Source organism: Lytechinus variegatus, chromosome 2 (assembly GCF_018143015.1).
Source record: "Lytechinus variegatus isolate NC3 chromosome 2, Lvar_3.0, whole genome shotgun sequence".
NCBI classification, from domain to species: domain Eukaryota; kingdom Metazoa; phylum Echinodermata; class Echinoidea; order Temnopleuroida; family Toxopneustidae; genus Lytechinus; species Lytechinus variegatus.
The window spans coordinates 74,381,811-74,404,431 of record NC_054741.1 but is presented as its reverse complement, the minus strand read 5'-3'; the positions used below and the strand labels follow the sequence as shown (position 1 = coordinate 74,404,431).

The window sequence follows — 22,621 nt, the reverse complement described above, 5'->3', positions numbered from 1 at the left end:
TGTCTGTTTTTCAGAGGGTCAGCACCAGTTAGAGTTTAGAGAGCGGTGTTGGCTCCGTCGGTAACGCGTCTGCCCGTCGAACCAAAGATCGTGGGTTTGAGTCCTCCCCGGGTGGATGACTGAAGCCAGTGCGTTGTGTGTAAACGTCTCTCCCATGTTTCATAGATGCAGGCTATGTTACAATGGAAAACACTCCGTCCCTCGGATAGGACGTTAAATAGAGGCCCCGTGTAGAGAAGAGTCACCACCTTTGCACGTTAAGAACCCACTGCACTATTCGTAGAAGAGTAGGGGGAAACCCTGGTGTAGTGGTCCACCTGCATTCCCCCCAATCAGTTATATCGGGAGGAGAGACCTGCGGGTCATAGCAATTCAGTTCGCTTTTCATCTCCCAGGCACAGGTGACGCCAAAACAAATAATAATAATAGATAAAGTCATAACCATTTTGTTAGTTAGGTTTTAACTTACCTTCAACTGTAAGTCAAATGCATTTAACCCATTGAATCTGGTTGATTATTCTGTTTACTATAGACCCATGCCCACATGCCGACTTACTTAAAACTGAGAGTTATTTATGTAGTGTGTTGATTGTTCTGTGATTCTTTCCAAAGAATGAAGGGGAGCAGTCCCATGTTGCCCAAGCTTCTGTTGCTCTCAAGGTATCAACCCAGATTGATCTGGTAGGACGAGTCCTTACAGTAAGTAGTGTATATATTATATTTTGGGAGAGTAGGAATAATAAACCACATACGGAAATGAAATGTTTTATTAAATACTCTTATGATAGAATCACAAACTATTCTTATTCAGTCATGTAAACTCACGATCATATGAGGGGTCATTGTGTATTAGATGGTATTCAATACGTATAAAAAAGTTTGTTTTGTTATTAGAGTGTAACTGTTTATATATGAACTTCTTATTGAATAGATTGACATTCGGTGCCCTTTAAAAAATGAATGATGAAATTCATTCTATACATTGGTCATCTAACATTAATAATAACCATTATTTCAATATTTTTCATTAAAGGACAAACAAATTGTTTGTCTTTGTTGTTGTTCATTTAAACAGAACTAATCTGCAGGGGATGATTCACTGACAGCTGAAATTGATTTTAAGTGAGATGAAATCAATTTTAGTCATTTAAAATGTGTATAGCCATCAAAAATTAATTTAAGGTGATTGCTAATCATTCCCCTTTCCATCTTTTTTCTGTTCTGTGCTTGATTTCATTTATTATTTTATTTGTTCTTCTGCAGACATTGTTTGTTGAAGTTGGTAGTCCAAATATCACAATATATGATGGTAAGTACAGATAGGTAGTTTCTATAGTAACATACAAACTTGTGCTGTGAATAGGTGATCAAGACTATTATTAACACTGTCATAAACTAGTATTTTCATATTAGAGATGTGCATTTCAATATTTACAGGAAAATAGAAAAATAAAATATGTGACTGATTAATGCAGATATATGTATTTGTAAAAATTACTTTTAATTAAGATTAAATAATTATTTGGTCAAATTGCATATAACCAAATAAAATTTCCAACTTTATAATTCATATATGTGCCATTCCCTCCATTTGCTAAAGTATGCAGATTTATTTTAAAAAAATCAAGACAAAAATTCAGCAATGCGTTTATCATTAATTGGTAAAATTTTTATCAATTTGAAGTTATTACAAAGAATATAAAAATTAAAGTGATGTGCATATTGGACAAGAAGCAATAAGTGTTGTGTGATCGTAGGCTCTTATAATAGTGTGTCACTGTAGTTGGAAGTGATATCTTTTGTTTCTCACACTTACACTTCGTGTTTTCACCTTCACAAGAAAGAGGATTAACTCATCTCCTTTCTAAACATTTTTCTTTTTTTCATTGATTTTTTCTTTAACTTCTGAAGGTTTCTTGCCTACTGCTCTGACTCGAGTGTCTAAAGCTGCACCTGTCGTGATGCCAGGTATATCACATCACTTTACACTAATGATGATAGTGATCATAATTACAACACCGTCATTATTGATTTTAGAAATTATACTGCTACTGCTACTAATGCTACTACTACTACTACTACTACTACTACTACTACTACTACTACTACTACTACTAATTCTACTACTACTACTACTTCTACTACTACTACTACTACTACTACTACTACTACTACTACTACTACTACTACTACTACTACTACTACTACTAATACTTCTACTACTACTACTACTACTACTTCTACTACTACTACTACTACTACTTCTACTACTACTACTACTACTACTACTACAATTACTACTTCTAGAACTACTACCAATACTTCTACTACTACTACTACTACTTCTACTACTACTACTACTACTACTACTACTACTACTAATAATGATAATATAACCACTAATACTAGTACTAATGATAATAACTTTCCTACTACTACATCTACTTCTTCTTTTACTCATACTGTGAATTATACCAATGATGATAATGATTATAATGGTTATGTTGTTTATAATGATGATGATGGTGGTGGTAATTATGAAGATGATGTTTGTGATGATTATGAATGTGATGATTATATTGTTGATGGTATTGGCATTGGTGATGCTACTGTTTATAATGGAGAAGATAATGAGAAGGAGGATGTTTTTTGTTATGACGATGTTAGGGTATTGGGTAAGTAATCAAGGAAAGAAGATATTCAATTCTCTCCAGCACCTACAATTAAAGACTGTTGTGCCATTTTGTATTTCTCCTAAAAAAAGGAGACATCGCTGTTGTATGATTGGAGTGTTTTCCACCCACATTTGTTTGCCATATATTTACATTTCTTTGTCTACAACCATTTGATGTGAAGAATTTGTTGTAATTCCAGCCTGTTTAAATTTATTTATTCCAATTCGTAATGACCATGTATTTCCTCAATGCACAACTGTATTTTTTATTATTTTACCTAAATCTATGCCCATCATTTTCAATGTTGCAGGGACTTTATTACCCATTCAAGATGGGTTGAAAGTCAAGCTAGGAGGCCTGTGGTTTCAACACAATTTTTGTCTCACCTGCGAAGCAGAGTGAGACTATAGGCGCCGCTTTTCCGACGGCGGCGGCGACGGCGGCGGCGTCAACATCAAATCTTAACCTGAGGTTAAGTTTTTGAAATGACATCATAACTTAGAAAGTATATGGACCTAGTTCATGAAACTTGGCCATAAGGTTAATCAAGTATTACTGAACATCCTATTAAAGTTTCATGTCACATGACCAAGGTCAAAGGTCATTTAGGGTCAATGAACTTAGACCATGTTGGAGGAATCAACATTGAAATTTTAACCTGAGGTTAAGTTTTTGAAATGTCATCATAACTTAGAAAATATATGGACCTAGTTCATGAAACTTGGACATAAGGTTAATCAAGTATCACTGAACATCCCGCATGAGTTTCACGTCACATGACCAAGGTCAAAGGTCATTTAGGGTCAATGAACTTTGGCCGAATTGGGGATATCTGTTGAATTCCCATCATAACTTTGAAAGTTTATGGATCTGATTCATGAAACTTGAACATAATAGTAATCAAGCATCACTGAATATTTTGTGCAAGTTTCAGGTCTCATGATTAAGGTCAAAGGTCATTTAGGGTCAATGAACTTTGGCCAAATCGAGGGTATCTGTTGAATTACCATCATAACTTTGAATGTTTATTAGTCTAGTTCATTAAACTTGGACATATGAGTAATCAAATATCACTGAACATCCTGTGCGCATTTCAGGTCACATGACCAAGGTCAAAGGTCAATGAACTTTGGCCGAAGTGGGTGTATCAGTTGAATTACCATCAAAACTTTGAAAGTTTATGGATCTGATTCATGAAACTTGTACATAAGAGTAATCAAGTATCACTGAACATCCTGTGCGAGTTTCAGGTCACATGATCAAGGTCAAAGGTCATGTAAGGTCAATGAACTTTGGCCATGTTGGGGTGTTTTGTTGAATAACCATCATATCTCTGTAAGTTTATTGGTCTAGTTCATAAAAAGGTGGACATAAGAGTAACCATGTATCACTGAACATCTTGTGCGAGTTAGAGTAGTATTCAAAGTCAGCACTGCTGCTATATTGAACCGCGTGATGCAGGTGAGACGGCCAGAGGCATTCCACTTGTTGTTTAATTTTTACCTCTAGTTTCTCACTTTAATATTGTTCTATTTATTTGCCTGTAGATCCTGTGTGTCATTTTATTACTATCCCCATCATGGTATATAACATTTTTTCTCTCTTCACTTTTCAGTACAAGATGAATTTGTTGATGCTCCCACCACTATGATGCCAGAGAATCCACTCACTCAGAAGCTTAAAGTTATTACCAAAAAGTTTCCTGAGGTAAATCAGTATATCAAGCAAATAATTACCCTTTATGACGGTTATGGGCAAACTCTTACTTTCAAGGCAAGGTGGATGTAGCTATCTTTCCAAAGTGAAGCTAAGGGGAGATAGTCTATAAATCCAGCTTGCAGAGTAAGGGCTTTTTGGGGTCGCCTAAATTCAAGGTGATTAATTGCTTTATAATCTACTTCTGATCCATGTATACTCAAACAAAATAACATTCTTAAAAAAAAGAATGTTGGTAATAAAATTAAATGTTTTCAGCCAAGTAGGACGATTGAGACAAGATTACCATTCAAGACTTTTTTCTTGCTTGAAGTAATTGGTCTGTAATTTTTGATATTGTATGGGCATGACCATTTGTTTTCTGTGTTTGCGACTCAGATGGTATGTTGCATTTATACTGTATAATTGCAGTTGAGTAACTAACTTTTGATAAAATATCCTTGATTTTTCAATAGTACTTGCAAGTTACTCTCTCATATTTTACTATTTCCAGCTTGCAAGTTACTCTCATATTGTACTATTTCCAGCTTATTTTTTTAGTGTATTAAAGTAACTTTAACCTTCCCCTACCCCCCCCCCTCTTGTAAATGAGCTATTTATGCCTATTAGTGTACATTTTTCTTTCTTGACATGTTATATTGAATACTTTCTTACCTTTGTTATCACTGTTTATACCCATCAGGAAGCATGTTTGGATATCAAGGAAGCATCTTGGCAGATGGTCCTTCAGGGAGGTCAAAGGTTAGGTTTGAGTTAGCTATATTTCTTGTAACAAGAATTATAATTGTAACTGATATGTTAATTTTAAGTAGTATTTATTACCCAAATCTTGACTGTAACTCAAACATTCATTGTACAAAATGGAATCATTTTAGCTCAAATAATTGAAACTCACATTATAACTGTAACCTACACTGTGAAACTGAAAATTTCTTTCTATTAATCAGGTCATTGCAGTTCAACACCAAGAGCGTGATTTTGACCAGTCAGCTAGCCAGTCGAGATGGTATCATATGTTCTCAAAATGGGGATCTGGTTCTTCCCCCTATCACCTGTCATCTCACTTGCTCACGTAAGTATTCTACCAGAGTTAACTCACTATAACTCTCTGAAATCCCATGAAGGGTGTTATAAAGTGAGTCAAATAATGCTAGCTGATACTATCCTCATTTTCATTGCATGTTATATTTGTTTCATTAAACTAAAATATTTTAAATATGCTTTTATCTCAGGGAAAGGAAGATTAAAGGTATTGTTTAATTTTGTGAGCAGCCGATTTAAAAAATTCTCAAACCAAGATGAAAGATGTGTACAAGTGCATGTATTAGAACTAATAAACCCTGAAAACAACCATTATTGAGAATGAAAAGCTAAAACTACAAGGCAAACCCCGATTTTGTAAATAGGCGTCTTATAGACACCTAAATAATACACATAAGTGTATGGGATGAAATTAAGATGGTGTTTCCGGTCACTTTATATTTCAATTTTTGAAGCACTAAATAATCATTTTCGAACGCAATTTTTTCTGGGCTTCATTTTTGGAACATATCACAGACACAGGTGACAAGTGTGACCTTCTAGCTCAGATTTTTTTAAAGTCAAACCAATGTTAACCAGTCACTTTGAGTTGATGCGATGCCTCTTTATTCATGAACTATGTATGTGTGTGTGTATTCTAAATATTCAAAAACTGTAAAGTGTATGAAAAAAACAACACTGACTCAAATAATATTCACAAATAATTGTTTTTCATGATTTGATATTTTTGAATGACAGAAGATAAATCTTTACAGCAAAAAAATATTACTGCTACTCACTGGGTAATTTGTGTTCTTGCTTCTGTGAAAGCAAAATTCAAAGTTTTTTTTCTGAAAGATTCATATTGCTTGTTACACAAAGGCACACATCTGATTGTGAAGGAAGCAAATTGGAATTTACATTTCAGCAGACTATAAATACATTGTTAGAGCTACTATTTTTGCCAGGTCTTTTGCTTGATAAACTGTTGTATTTGCTGTGAACAAGCATTTACTTTTTTCTATTGGAAAATTATATATAGCCAAGATCTACTTTATTTTTAAATTCCAGATGTGGATATAATGAATGCTGATTCTGTTAAACTGTTGAGAGTAACAAGCTTAAAAACATACTTGCTGGTGAGTATTATGTAGTACAACAGATAATTTGTAATCATTATTTATATTAATCCCCCACTTGATATGTATACTAAGGGAATGTTGTAAGGTCTGTACCACGGTATGTTGTCAAATCCAACAGCTATTCTTGGTTTTGATTTGCTGGAAGGCACTCGATTAATTGTCCCCTGGTTACCAGGTGTAAGCACAATCATTTTATCATGCTATGTTTGTCCATCTTCAACAATTTTTATCACAGCAAATTGACTTTAATTGGTGATGATGAAATTCAAGTTTTGCAAAATGCTATGTATTCATGATTCATCATATAAATCTATCCTATTCTAGCATGGTATTGAATTTGTAATCAACCAATTGGCTATGAAAACTGGATGGTCTATGTACAAAGTCTATGTGAATTAGTAGTCTATTGGTTCAAAGAATATGTCACTTTTCCAGGTCAATGAAAGATGTGTACAGATAGGTGTTGAGTTACAGCGTGGACATTCCTTGTATGATGAAGAAGAGATCCTGTTCTGGGCCGGCTGGATCATGGAAACTATTGCTCTTCGCAAACCAAGGTCCACGTCCACAGGGTCAACTGGTTCGACATCGTCATCGAGATCATCATCACCCCCGTCATCGAGGTCATCGTCACCGCCCCCGCCAAGGAAAGTATCACCTACTCCGTTGCTTCCTTCCCCGCAGCAACTGAATAACACATTATCAAGGTAAAGTGTTGTATTCCAGCTTATGAGACTATAAATGAATGTTTAGTTGACTATTTTTAGTCAGGCAGTCAGGATAGATTCTGTAAAGTCAAATAAGCAGTGGAAACATTTCCTGTCGTTTTTGATCAGCAATGAATGTATAATGAATGTTATAAATTACTGTTGTATTTGTTATTTAAAACATCTAATAGAATTATTACCATTATGATTTCATGGTCTTTCAGTAAATATCACATATAATTTACCTAAACTTAAACAAAATTTGAATAGTTCCATTGTTTTAATTTATCTTGCAAATTGCCATGGATTCAACAATTAAAAGTTTGAATAGTGGACTTCATTCATGGTTATCGTATTAGTGCATATTTAAGGTCCAGTCACATGTTATTGTTAACATATTCTGCTGTATAAGGGATAATGCTAAGAGTCTGGTCATTGCTTCAAAGGACATCATAATCTTTCCTTCATGTAGTTTCATTTATTTGGTGTTATTTGTGAAGAAATTGAATCATTTACTTTTATAAATGTTTTGGATCAGTAGGTGTTGAGTGACAAAATCTTGAGTTCAAATCCAGCTGCATTACCTATGTCCTTGTCAGACATTTGTCTTTATTTCCCACTCTCCACCAGGTGTATATGAGTACCTGATATGCATGAGTGCTACTTACTTTGGCAATTTGGCTTTGACCTTGGTAATAATGTCTTGTCTGGATAAAATTAGCACCACAAAAAGATGGACATGTGTGCTATTATTTTTTTGGTTATTAATATTTTGACCCATTTTGTCTAGATCTGACTGGGAATCATGGCAACATTTCTGCTTACCTGTTGACCTTGACCTGAACCTATCTGACCTATCATGTCAGGTCAACTGTCAGGAAGTACCTCAGTGTGCTGTCAGATTGGCCACACTTCATGGAAGCTGGAGTGTTACATCTGATGCTGGGAAATCAGTCCAGAAACCATTTGCTTACATCAGGTATGATCACTATACAACAGAGACATAACTCCTTACGGTTTCCATGGTGAAGAAGAAGAGTATTAGTATTAGAGGTTTCACAGTACACTGTGTATTCAACTGGAGACATATACCTTGCAAGGCATCATGCATATGGCACTTGGAGATAGTATATACAGCCTGCTTTTACAACTTTTGCTCATTCTCCTGATGATGACAAGAACACACTTGTCGAAACACTGACTTTGGGTGTTCCTTTTCAGGACCAACCTTTGCTCATGAGAGAGTACATGGTGTCCCGTGAAACTACTACACTCATAAAATATTGATTGATGTATAAAGTATTTCAATTTATATGAATTTTTTACATGATTCATCAAGGTGCTCAATTTGGTAGTTTCCCAACCTTGTTTTCTTGGTTACCAATTTATCTTGTTTTCTCAAATTCCTTTCATCTCCACATATTTTTTTCAGAGGGAGTATGCACAGTGAACAGCTCTACTTGCTGGTTGGTGAATCAGTACGCACCCCCTCTGGAGCAATGCTTCCAACCAGACATGTCTGGGGAACTGTGTGTGCAATAGAAGCTCTTGATGCTAAGGTATTCTAATTCTCAAGACCATATTGCACAAATCTTATCTTTATTCATCTGGTATTCTTCTGTATTATAACTTGCATGGAAACTCCTTCCTAGCGCTAGCGCTGAAGAGCAGTTTTTCCAGTAGTAGCTACAATTGGTTACAACACTCTACTCTGTTCTGAATTGGTTACACAGTCACAATGAGTGAAGATTTTTATTCATTGTATCATTCCCCCTGTTTGCTAAATTGCTGATTGGTATCAATGGAGACATTTTACAGGCCTTTGCTCCAAACAGATTAATTTCAGAATATCACTAGATTCTTGAAAAGTTACAATTTCTAGCTTTCCATAGTTGAATGAACATATAGTTGTAATTCTGTCTTAATATTGAGGCAGAGATATGGTGAGCAAATGGATCATGCTTGAAAAGACTGAAAAAATACTAAGGATCTTCAGTGTGTTTTACAAAGATTGAAATCTGACTATATATCTTACAGAAAATTTCCAGTTGCATGTGATAAATAACACATCATTGCATTAGTCAGATCACGCTCATTGGATGCAATCTACAGTATGTTAATCAATGAGATTACATGATACTTAATATAATGTGCATGTTGGCACTTATGCATGGCACTTTATAGTCAACTTATATGTAAATCTCCAAGAAACATTCCCAGGTAATGTTTTCATAATAATGCTGGAGGGACAAGTACTTGTGACATATACGCTTCAAGACTTTAATTTCTTAATCTTGTAGATGGACCTATCTCCGCTCCTGGTTGACGTGGAGTGCTCCTTGCATTCTCTCCAGCTTGAGAGCTCTCCTTCCCTTCACCTCATCATCCAGCATGTCTTGAAGACCATGGTAGACCTGAAGGGAGCATCACCGCACACTTCTTCCCATCGTAGGAAGGTCAAGGTTGATCCCACCATGGGTAGGGCACGTAGGAAGTATAGATTTGCCCTGAGAATGGATGACTTTAATGCTTTTTTCACCAGCTCTATCAAAGGTTAGTTTTTAATTCATCCAACATAAACCCATGATTGTTAAAAATGTATTGCTTGTTAAATTTCAGTGTCAAAATTTGATATCTTACCCATTCAAGCACAACTTTGAGATGGACAACATATTAATAAATAAAAACAATTTCTTTCAATTTTATTTTTCACATTTATTTTTGCATATTTGACATTGACTATATATCCATTTTCTTCATCTTAGCAGCCTGAGGGGGTTGTTATTGAACCTGATTAACAATAAATTAATCAGTAAATGTACTGTATGATAGTAAGAGAATTCAATGCTCACAAAGTTTATTATTTTCTGTTATATTTGTTTAATGTCAATTGTATTATTTACCATGAACAGAGAGTTTGCTGTTACATGTTGATATGATTGAGATGAGCTCCGGTACTACAGAATCAATGTCAGCTGTAGATGGTCTCAAGTTCCTTATTATCAAGAAGGAGACAAAGGTAAGTTACATGATTACCTTTTTGCACCAGTAATTGAAAATGATATACCGGTATTAACAAAATGAGACAAATTTTTAGAAACTATGGGACTTATTGACTTGCAGTTTATATTTGAGTGCATGCTCAGTGAATTGATTTGTTTCTGGTGAATGATGTTTTTTTCCTGTAATGCAGTGTATTAAACATTAGAAATATTGATTTAACTGTTTCCATATTTTTTTAAACCTTACTTTGGTCCATATGAAAGACTTGCAGTTTCTATACTATCTTAAGTCATCTGAGGTGTAGCTGAAATTTAGAGAATTGGGGACTGTACATCATGTTGAACTAAACAGAGTGTGAAACATCTTAAAGTCATTTTGTATATATTTCAATTGCTTTCCAGTAAAGCAGTACTCTGTATAAAAAGAATAAATCTATCGATGAATAACAGTTTATATTGTTTCACTGTTATCATATTATTTTGTTCTATCAGGTCTTAAATTGTCCAAAGTATGGCAAGTTACCTGAGGGTTTGTTACAACTCAAAGAAGTCTCAACGCAATATACAGCATCTGAACGGGTAAGAAAGGTCAACACCTTCAGTTTTAAGATGTAATTGCAGGGGACATGCATGGATGGTTGCGATTTACTGCAAATCAATCTTAATAGAAAATCGGCAATTGGCTATTAAACTGCTTCTTGCATGGGAAAATTTATTATTATTAATCATTGTGCTGTAGTTAAGATTGATGTATTAATTTCTTGACTTCTTACTACATCTCTAATTATTTTTAAATAGAATTTATCATGGATGAAACCAATTTTTTGATTGAACTTGCTTGCATATTGTTGACATGTTTATGATGTGAATTCAACATTCATATTAGACTAAAAATCCCATCAGACTTTCCAAAGTTAGGTTGTCCGTAAAGAGCATTATATAAGTTTTATAATGAAAGCTAAAACGGTCTCCTTGTTCCTTGATTTATCTTTTTGTACATCAGTGTGAAGGTATAGTGCATATTAGAATAGAGTTATTCAGTAACAAAAAACATCCTAAAAATATTCAGGAGTGACATTGGGACTTGTGTATGAAAAAAATTAACTGCAAATTTATTCTTAGTGGGGCAAGGGTGGTAAAAGTAGAACATGAATCTCTTTCATGTAGAATTTTGGGATTTAATGAGTCAGTATAAAGCAATCCTTATTGTTATATTTTTTTTCAATCCATACAGAATTTGACAGTACAGCTTCCTGAGGGGATCAAAGCATCATGGGATACCTCAAGTCACATGACCATTTTCCATCACGTCAAAGAGCTGCTCGCATTTGCAAATGAACTGAAAGGTAATAGAATGCATTCCTCAAGGTGAACAAAGTTTGCATTTTTATTTTGGGAAGTTATCTATGACTCCCTTGAAATTGAAATGATGGGGTAATTGTAAGTTTAAAATGGAGATAGACTAATTTTTTTTCATTCTTCTGAATTTTAGATAAATTCCTTTATGTGAAATGCTTTAGTTATGTTAAAACCACTGAAATTTTATAAGTGGTATGTTGATGGGACGAAAGTGAGAGGAAGACCCAGAAACACATGGAATGGAAAGAATCAATGTCTTTGGAGTGATATAACAGTGCGCCACTGGAAAGGCAAATAGAAAGGCAACACGACAGCCAAGTGGTTGTGATTTTTTTACCTGATTGCTAAGAAAGCATGAATGCTTGTTGGTAAGCAATTAGAGGATTAACAGTTAAAGGTCCTCTCCAAATCATATCAAATCATTGCTCTTTTTTCAATTGCAGGGACCCTGAAAGGTGCAGGAGATGAAGCGGCATCCTTGACAGAATCCCCAACGTCAATAGCCTCTTCACCATCCACACCAGGAATTAATGCTGTGGTCAAAGTCAGACTCGTTGAGTTCCACTACAAGCTTTCTTCCAAGCACAAGTAGGTCTATCATTGATTTTTGAATGGTAAATTTTCACTTGGTCTCCCACCACTTAGCTACTTTCCATTTTGTCTCATCCTACATGGTCCATTCCTAGTTTTCCCACAACCTGTTCATCTACTAACCATTCTTGGTAATTGCCATTTAGACAATGTGCTTATGGCAAAATGGTGAGGATTTTTTTTACTTGTAAGCAAGCAACCAAGCAACCAACCTAAGGTCCTCTCCGAGGGACCTGGTAATTAGGATTAATGCCTTACCAAAGGTCGCTGGTACACTAAGTGTGAATCGGACCTGGGTCACCGGAATCCGAAACCCCCGCTCTTCCGACTTGAGCTATTGCACCTTACATGTGGTATGCAGTTTTATATGAAACTAATTTTTCACTGGTTGTTTAAATATCTAGTAGTAGTCTTATGTTCTGAACATATTTCTTTTTATTATCCGTTATGGAATCACGTTAACTTCTTTTCTTTGCCAGAAACTTTGTTCAAGCCAAAGAACTGTATCTAGTGAAAGAAGGTTCCAAGGTTCTAAAAGTCACATCCACAGAGGTCATTCTGGGCTTTGATGACCATCATCTGTTTGTTGTTCAGGTAAATCTTCAAGACTGTATTCTAATATCTGCCTCAAGTTTAACTATGGGTAGTCAAATGCCACACTGATTGCTAAAAGTAGATATTTTGGTTTTACAAAATCTCTCAGAAAGATGAAGACAATTGAAACCTTAGGCCAGAATTCAGCCATTAAGCCATGCTTAAACGATATAGTGCACACAATCTCCAATGTGTAACCTGACGGAAGACTAAGCACTCGTGCACGTCCCCTGTGTAGTGATGCATTATATACCTCAAGCATCCTGAAATTTAATTTCAACCTATAGTCAAGCTTCACTCTTTGCGAAACTTCCCCTGTATGGTATCTGTGACTTAATTTCCGATGATTCCTAATTATCTTTAACAGGCTGCATGTATAGAGAAGCTTGTAGAACATCCTCAGCTTCTTGAAGACAGACTCAGTTTCAGCCATCTGCAATCACCTACCAATAGGGCATGGTAAGAAAAGGATCTTATTCTCACCTATGTTGTTTGAATTTTACCTTATATTTGGCTAAAATTTACTAAAAAAAAGATTGATAAATGACTGTCTCAATTGTTCTTGCTTCTTGATCAGCTATGATTATTAATTACGTGTAGAGGTAATCTGGGAGCCTTGGAAAGTCTTTGGATTATGAACAATGAAGACCAATGTGTCAATCCCTCTGCAGTTTTTGTTTATGAAGAATCGTCATTTGCCTGTTTAGATCCAGGTTTTGTCAGTGGGTACTTTGGCAATTCTATTCTGTGATTGTTTGAGAGTTGCGAGAGTTGCATCAAAAGCCATAAGAATGTTATTCAAAGTCATTTTTAAGTGTCTATTAACATTCTGATACATCAAGTGCTTTTCACATTCACTTATTCACAATGTACCTCAATTCACTAAAGCAAATTCAGCAACACATCATTTTTCTCTTCCTTATGTTCTGAAGCACATTGTTTACGCTATATCAAACTGTTTGTAATTGTTATTTACTTTATTAACTACTAGATATACATGTAAATTGTTTCTTCTCTCAGTTTTCTGTTTACTGGTAATTGTTTAACCTTTATCTTCTCTGTTATCCTGTCTTATAAAGGGGTATCTTCATGAGGTCTCTTGATATTGAGTTTCCTTATCAGTATGACTTCGCAGATAACTACACAGAGGTAGGTCTGTTATGCACTCTTGCAAAGCCATTGTTTAGATTTACCTTCAAATTAGATCCTTTATCAAGTAACTGCATTTTGAAAATAAACATCGCTATTTTAGAGTTATGTTCCCTCAAAATATTATCTGAGAAATAAGATTTTACGTTGAGGATGACCTCAGAGCTTATCACAAAAAGAAAAAGACATTAATCAATTTTCAAATACACCAAATTTGGCATTGCCATGATCAATAATGACAATTGTGCCCCATCATCATTGCCATATTATACAAGGGGGGGGGGGGGGAAATCAGCTATGGTCCAACTTTTAGTAGATTTTTTTAATAACTTTAATATGTAACATATTCAGGTTGATATCTGGACTTGGTTGCTTAATTCCTGTATGATGGTGATGGTGACTTTGATTTTCTTGGTTATTTTTGTTGAATTCAATTTTGTTATTTTTTTTTACTTGTCCCTCATTTGCATTGAGACTTAAATGATATTGCATCCATCCCTTTTAAGTTCCTTTTTACACTTTTTATAGTTATTGCTACTTTGGTATGAAATCCAGAAACGTTGGTGATTTAATTCCTTCTTCAATTTTATTTCATTTTATTCCGTTCAGATCATCAACATCAGGAAATGGTTGAAGCTATTACATCAGAAGAAGCGTGTTGGTGAAGAGAAACTCTATGCTGATATCTTGATAAGAGCACAGGTAATACACATGCGAAAAATCAAAAAGTTTTCCTAACAATATTTCTATGATATTTTTTTTTTTACTTGGATGCTATGTGATCACTGGACTGGGAATGTCATGGTACCTGTCACAGTACTCCCATAGGAAGAAATCAATCTGAGATAGGTACTATGTGTGGTAACATAATATATCATATCTCTGCTTTGGTAATATTCATTTAAAAAGATTCAAGGAATATTTGTTATTGGTTTGAATCAATCTTTAGCACAGTGTACACATGGTCATGAAGGAATATTTATATTATGTTGGATCGCTCAGAATGTAATACCAGAAATATTCCAAGGTTTGAGCAAATAATCCATGAATCGCACATGAGTGGAATATTGGCCCTAACGAGTGGAATATTTCTGGTATTCCTTGAAATAAAACCATCCAATATAATTACTATCATCTATCCCATCCCTCCCCCTCCCCCACTGTGTGCTGTGTGTCACATAGCTTTCATTGTTGTATGTGTATATTTCATGCATTCGCACATGCACAGTAGACTGTTGAATACAGTCTCATATTCAATGGCAAGTTTTGTACTGAAGCCTAAGGGATATTTGTTGGATTTCAGTCCTTTTTACGGATATGCTGTGGTATTGAATGGGCATGATGCAGACCAAAAACATGTTTTAATGTATCGCTATTAAAAAACACTCTATAGAGAGATGATAATACCAATTATTTAATATTTGTTTATATGGGTGCTTGAAGCCTAACTCAAGTAGTTGCAGCAAGCAATAATTTCATGACAAAGATAAAGATCTGGTAAAGTTTATCCAAAACAAACTCTTGAAAACAATGAAATCTGCCCAGAAAAGCATATTTAGGAACATATTGTCATTGCTTGGAAAAAAGATCCATTTCCCAGGAGTACTGGTAATAAATACCCAGGCTATTTTGATATTCTCAGTAATCATGAATTTTCTACCACAGTCATTTGACCTATAATTGATGTTCTTATATTGAAACACTGGTGTGGTTATTTCATTAGACTCTGTCATAGCTCATCTTGAGATCATTGTTACAGCTGGAATTACATGTCCATGTATTTACCATACTCTTGTTCAGGTTATCAAGATGCAGATGAATGATGATCCATTCGAAGTGAAGCTGGGTGATAACTATGAAGTAAGTATTGTATTTCTTCCATTAATTTCTACTTTGAAGTTTTGAATTTCATGTTACTCATATAATCCCTCACACATTAATGTTTAGATTTGAAATTCTTGTTATGTTCGTGTGATCTGTGATTTCTTTTAATTAAATTCAAAACCATTTAATTTGTCGTTATTAAATGTAAAAATAAACAGTAGTTTAATGAGGGGAATTAAGAAAAGAGTTCAGGAGTAAGTTTTTAGGAATACTGAAATTTTCTGTATATGCACAGTGTATGTTTTTTGTGACATATGGCATCATATGGTAGTAATACACATTGGCCCATAGTCTGAAGTCAGGTTTAACTTAGACCATGGTCTAACTCTGTGCTAAAATTATGGGAAGCCAAAAGAGTCAAAAGTTTTATTAAGTTGTATGTTTCTTATGTTTACTGTGCTCTTTCCTGATTCATCGATGGTGAAGACAATCATCTATTTATACTTCCTAGACAATTATGAATGACTTGAGAGCCAAATGAGCTGAAATATGATATCTCTACTGTTAGTGATTTATGTAACAATTGGCTATCCATACTTAAACCACAACTTTAAAACCCCGGCTTCAGAATACGGGCCATTGATTTTAGACAAAATATCATACTGAAAAAAAATCATGAAGGAGATGTAGGTGAGTGGATGTATATCCTTTCTCTTCACTATGTTTCCTTTGCCCACATTTATCCATAAAAATTATCATTATTCTGTGTCTTGTTTTGTAGCTGATAAAAGATGAACGAGCAGAGAGTGAACATAGAAGAGAACTACTGGACAACAAGGTAGAGGGTCTAAAGAGGAATCACGGCCAGTTTCTACCAGGTTTGTATTCATAACCTGTGTATAAAGACCACTTAAGGGAGATGTGGTCTTTATTGACAGGTGACATAGATTTTCAGGTTTTATCAAGAAACCATCAAAGGGGGACAATATGTTGATGGTATAAAGCATTTGATAGGCCCCAGGCCTTTGTTTGTTTTGAAGTACACATGTAGTAATTTTTGTAATGTTCTGTTCTTTATTTACCTATTGTTATTGTATATATAAGTGTGCATATTTATTGGTACATTCATTCCTTTTTGTGGATTGATATTATTGAATTGTGGAAATAAGTGAAATTGATTTGATTGAGAAGATGGTTAAAATATATTATGAACAGGTGCTGAATTGAGAAACCATATGGGAAAATATACTTTAACAGCCTCTCCTGTTTGATAAGATTAATACTTCATGACAGGTGGCTGCTAAAACATGGCCAGTTACATGTAGTGATTTACATGTACATCATTGTTTGCTCCAAGATAAAAACAAACCACATGCGGATACTAAAAGTATGATTCATGTTTGTCAATAATTAATACAGTGATGGACTCGCAGTAAAAATGCTTCTAATCCCACATCATGTATTTTCTTCATAACCTAACAGCAAAGAAAATAGAAGAGCTGTACATCTCCCTGGAGAAAAAGAACATAGAGATCTTCTTGAAGCGATCCCAGAGGCTTTATGCCTCCACTCCTCAACGGAAAGTTCTCATGACCTTGACCTTGACAGGAGTAGAGATTAGCGCCCTTGCTGATGAATCTATGAATGGCAGAGAGAATATCTTACGACACATGAAAGAGATTGATGTTGCAAGGTAGGGTTGTGTTTTTTTGACAATTCATTCACATTTTTGTTAACATGGTTACCATTCATAGATCTCATCTTGATAAATCTGGCAACAAGTTGATATTAAGGTTCTGAATTAAATATGAATTAACATTTGGCCTACATGTAATTAATTAATCGCAGATTTAAAAGTGATTGCTAATCTTCTTCTAGCAACAGAATGTACAATTTAATTGCTATTGAATTTGTTGGTGATTACGGATTATTTTGCAACACCTAATATACATGCATTATTCTATCTCTGCAGTCCACCACCTTCAGACGAGACAGAATTCAGTACACTGTGGTGTCGAATGGTTCGAGGTCATGTCAAACAGTTCTCGCTCAAACTGAGAGATTATCCTTTGAATCTATGGCAGATAAGTGACTGGCATTGGTGGGGCAAGCTGGTTGGAGCGGAACAGACTGGGCCCCCAAGAGGTAAGCCCTGGGGAGACAGGCAGTCATTCGGGATGGCTTTGGAATGAACCTAGCTAATAAAAAAAACCTTCCAGATGATGATATCATATTTTTCATTTTACAACATAGCAATGCTTCCAGACAGTGATTTTGCACCAGACTTGCTTCTTTGGGTTTGACAGGGTATTTGTAATGTTTTGAACTACTGCAATCATAGACATTTAGGTTACTAGTACTTGGAACTGTTAAGATAGTATATCCCCGGGGGGGGGGGGCCACTTACATTGGCGAGTGGATACCATGCGCGACCAAAAAAACACGTAAAAAGGATGTCTTTTTCACGATAGGGCACGTTACGTACGTAACGTGATAAGGGTGTCAAAAACACAAAAATAATGAAAAAAGGGTATCTATTTCGCTAGGAAAATTACGTGTTTAGGGTCGAATATGCGGGGATGATAAAACAAAATTAAAATGTTTTATAAAGGATGTCCTTTTTGCCCCAAAACTTCGTGTTTAGAGTCCGATTTGAGCGAGGTGTAGAAGGTGGGGTCGTACTAAACCAAATAAGGTAAAGCCGACGACCGAAGGACCCGTAACAATAAAACATTCCTGTACTTGTTTAGGGGTTCATTTCAGGGAATATTTGCCAAGAGTATCGTTTTGTTTCCAATACTTGTTAAGGGTAGGGTTTCACACGCCAATACTTGTTAAGGGGTGCATTTTCAGAATATGGAATTACGTGTTTAGGGTGCTTTTCGAGACCCCATGGTCGCGCATGGTATCCACTCGTGAATGGAAGTGGCCCCCCCGGGAGTATATCTTGCCTCTTGAACTGCAGTATTCTTCTGTAGTCCTTCCTCTGCAACAGTTTTGTTTATACCTCATGTCCCATTGACATTGTTGTACACAGAGATGTTGCTAAGCTTTGTTGAGCCATGTCTGAACTGACTGAACAAGCTTCTTCTTTTTTAATTTTTTTTAGCCAAACGTGATGGTCTGGTTGAGATTGATGAACCATGGCAGGATGTGAAAGTCACTCGAAGCATGCCACCTCTGAAGTTCTTCCATGATCTCACTACAGGTAATAAAAGTGTTTGATTGACTTGACAAACAACTTGCAATGATATTGATGACGGTAGCAGTCTTGGTGGTGGTCATCTTGGTATTGGTGATGATTTCAAAGATAAGCATGAACATGAGGAGGAGGATAATGATATAAAGGGTGATAGTTATGATGGTGATGATGATGGTGAAAAGGGTGATTGTGATGGTGATGATAATGATGATGATGAGGAGGATAATGATGATTGTGATAGTGATAAGGATAATTTCTACAAGGAAAAATATGATGAACATGAACAATGAGTGGAAAGACAATTTCAGGTCAATGCTGGATATAATGATGGTAATATTACAAAATGAAGAAAGTTAAGCAGTAAAAAGTAGAGTTTTGTTAATACAATTTTACTTTTGATTCATATATTATTCCTAGATGCTACTGGTATGAGTATGGCATATGGTCCCAGCATGGAACCAGCTTGGGGTCAGGTCAACCTAGCCATGAACCTCCTCAATCGACCATCCGTTGACCCCAGCAAGCCCCTCCCCTTTTGGGACAAGGTCCGCCTACTCTTCCATGGCCGACTAACCATCTCATTGGAACAGTGCAATATGATGTGGCTTACCACCAAAGATCCTTACAATACTACAGAGCAACTGGATTGGGAGTGGAGGGATATCTATCTAGATTGGACCAATGGTTTGTGTTTTGTAACATAATGTTTGCTAATAATCGTTCAATAACAATGGCCAATCAAGAACATTGTTGCATTCACATTTCTATCAAAACACTGAGGAGGAAGCAAACTGTGTCATTCTTTCATATTTGCTGCCAATTACAAACACTATTATGGGGACATGTGTGGAATGACTCACATATTCGATCCTCAATCCTCTTTTCATGATGAATTACAGCAAGAGATCTTCTGTTTTATAATAAGGTGTGGAGAATCCCTTTCACTTGATGAAAAAGGTTTTAATACACTATATCCTTATAATCATTTAGAATTGTTCTCATTATTATTCAGTTCTCATGGTTTTAGATTTTTTTCTACAAATTAAAAAAAATTGCCAGATAGTATTATATGATGATTTTAATTCTCTTTCTTTCCCAGCACATTTCTTAATCAAGGGTAACTTAGACATCTTTGTGAGGACTGCATCAAAATATGATGATGTCAGACTTATCCACTTACCAAAGTTCAGATGGGAGTAAGTAATCTCTGTGAACTAATGTTGTATAAGAAAGTTTGAATTTAATTCAAAGTTTATTGTATTTAAGTATTTCTCACACAATTCTAATATTTTGAGTCTTGCTCATTTACCTTTATGCAGAATGTGATGTTGCTTACACCTGCTTTTATTGCTAAATCAATTTGATATTGAAAAAGTAGGCTTTGATATGATATAGGCAAGAGTTATTTGGTTGTTAAGAATGAAATCATTAGTGTTTATATTCATAATAATTATATTGATGATAATAAGCATTTATATAACTCTATTGATCTTGAAATGATCTACTCCTAGGTGCAATACTGTGATAATAACTTATTTAATATGTATGTATATCTTATATAACACTTTTCATAAAATTTATCAAATAGCTTTCCATCGTTGATGCATTAAAGCAATGAAATAAACAGAGAACAGATATTAAATCAACTAAAATAAAAGAATGAAGTAATGTTATGAATTCTTGCTTATCTACAGAAAATACATTTAGTGAAGTGTATGAATGCGATAAACAATGAGATTGAAATGGAGAATAAGTTTCATTCCCAACAATATATTTTTTGCAGCATTGGTATTGAATGGTTGACGAATGGAGATTGCAATGATCATCATAGTATCATGCCTTGTGCACCTGACAAAGTTCCTGCTCACTCTATCACACAGGTAAAATTATCTCTCTTAATACAATACAGATTAATATTGTTACACAATTTGTGTGACTTTTTTTTGGGGGGGGTACACATTTTGTATAACATTCATTTAAAAGTGAGAAGTTGAATTACACATTTTTATAGCCATACTTTTTGCAAAAATGGGTGTATCACAGAAGTTGCACATATCAAATCTTGAATTGGCCATGGATAATGATCTACTAGAAGTTATCAATGAAAGTCTGATGTGAAACATGATCCCATTACATTTTGATAGGATTCTATGATTGTCAAGAGAGTAAAATGGGAATTTGACAAGATATTTTTAAACTCAGACAAAATAAATAACACCATTTGAAACTGATTAAGTGCAGAGTGACCGTGCACTGCCATGTTGACATTGTTAATGTTAGCAGTGTAAATTCTACGCACAAAAAATTGATCAGTTTCCTATTTACACAAACTCACACATTTTGTGCGACCAAATTATCAATTGGTACTTTTAATCTTGCAGTTACACCAGTGATAAGTTTTTGTGACTGTGGCATTGCATATATGTATTTTAAAAGTTTTTTATTCTGATTGCAGGTTCATGACTCATATGGTGCTTTCAGGTCTCAGAATCTCAACCTACGAATGTCACTGGAACTCAAAGGACCTAATGTAAATATACTTAATGAATAAATATATCTTTAATTTTTTGTTTATGTTTGTGGGATACAATAATTCTGAGGTGAAAATCGCTTTCTGCATTAAATTGTTTTATTTCTTAAATTGATGTAATAAGGATGCAATTGTTATTTCATTTGTTACTCAAGGGTTGTTGATAATGTTATGTATAATTTTATAGTACTGGAGAATGAAGTGCCAAAGGGATGCCTACAGTTTTATTTTTTATGGTGTGATAGTATTTCTTGTTATATCTCACTAAATGTGACTAAAATACAACTTTACATTGATATTTTTGTTAACAGTGACAATTTTAAACTTGATATCTGCAAAAAGTTGACCATAATATATTGTATAGTATAAACATTAAATATGTTTTGACTTGACCTGTGCCTCCATATTCAAGTTAATTCTGAATTGTTTTTCATAGGATGGTGAAGAAGAAGACCCACCTGAGTGTCTGTTCTACAGTAGTACAATGAGATGGCTTCAAAATTTTCAGGTTTGTTTATTTATTTTATTTCCAGGCAAATGACAACAATGATATGTACAAGAGGAAGAAATTACCACCGTCTCGTGCCCAAGGATGACTAAAAGAAAAACTTAGTTTCTGTTGTGAAGCTCTCCTCACTAGTCGGGGCTTATGATATACAAAAGTGAAATTGGTATAAAATGGCAATAAATGTTTAGATGCATTACTTATTAAAACAAAGAAGGTAATAATAAAGAGTATTTTTTTCCATGTGCAAACGTTAAATTAACAGAAGATTAGATTTCAGTTTTGATGTATGTATTGTAATTATCAAGTGTAATGGGGAGAGAAGGTGAAGTAAATGGTAATCATATTCAAAGTTTTGGGATTGTATTCCACATTAACTTGATTGTTAATGTCTCAGAAACAACTGCATAATTCATGAATGTCATACATAAATGCAAACTGCATGTATTATGAATTTCACACCTAGTACTTTTTCTTGTTCTTGTTCTGCATAGATGAATTATGAATAGATTGATGAGTGCATTGATTGATAAATGAATGGATGAATGCATGTGGATGGAAGATTGGATAGTTGGTAGGATGGATGGATTAAATAATGGATGGAA

The 22,621-nt window shown here is 34.8% G+C and overlaps 1 protein-coding gene across 2 annotated transcripts in view; it reads left to right on the top strand.

The window, feature by feature from the left end:
- LOC121408999 (protein KIAA0100-like) overlaps positions 1–22,621 on the top strand; it is a 61,878-nt gene that overhangs the window by 13,724 nt on the left and 25,533 nt on the right. Inside the window, exons 8-36 of one of the 2 annotated variants that reach the window (XM_041600766.1) lie at positions 613–699; positions 1,264–1,309; positions 1,912–1,968; positions 4,291–4,382; positions 5,074–5,132; positions 5,339–5,463; positions 6,483–6,550; positions 6,989–7,260; positions 8,051–8,239; positions 8,693–8,819; positions 9,561–9,813; positions 10,173–10,279; positions 10,755–10,841; positions 11,497–11,608; positions 12,065–12,209; positions 12,692–12,806; positions 13,174–13,265; positions 13,886–13,955; positions 14,565–14,657; positions 15,756–15,815; positions 16,561–16,657; positions 17,262–17,472; positions 17,752–17,924; positions 18,889–18,987; positions 19,399–19,665; positions 20,081–20,177; positions 20,765–20,861; positions 21,437–21,511; positions 21,948–22,019. In XM_041600766.1, coding sequence (XP_041456700.1) covers positions 613–699; positions 1,264–1,309; positions 1,912–1,968; positions 4,291–4,382; positions 5,074–5,132; positions 5,339–5,463; positions 6,483–6,550; positions 6,989–7,260; positions 8,051–8,239; positions 8,693–8,819; positions 9,561–9,813; positions 10,173–10,279; positions 10,755–10,841; positions 11,497–11,608; positions 12,065–12,209; positions 12,692–12,806; positions 13,174–13,265; positions 13,886–13,955; positions 14,565–14,657; positions 15,756–15,815; positions 16,561–16,657; positions 17,262–17,472; positions 17,752–17,924; positions 18,889–18,987; positions 19,399–19,665; positions 20,081–20,177; positions 20,765–20,861; positions 21,437–21,511; positions 21,948–22,019 — 3,444 coding nt within the window. The remainder of the gene's footprint in view (positions 1–612; positions 700–1,263; positions 1,310–1,911; positions 1,969–4,290; positions 4,383–5,073; positions 5,133–5,338; positions 5,464–6,482; positions 6,551–6,988; positions 7,261–8,050; positions 8,240–8,692; positions 8,820–9,560; positions 9,814–10,172; positions 10,280–10,754; positions 10,842–11,496; positions 11,609–12,064; positions 12,210–12,691; positions 12,807–13,173; positions 13,266–13,885; positions 13,956–14,564; positions 14,658–15,755; positions 15,816–16,560; positions 16,658–17,261; positions 17,473–17,751; positions 17,925–18,888; positions 18,988–19,398; positions 19,666–20,080; positions 20,178–20,764; positions 20,862–21,436; positions 21,512–21,947; positions 22,020–22,621) is intronic. The other variant, XM_041600767.1, reaches the window with a different exon arrangement.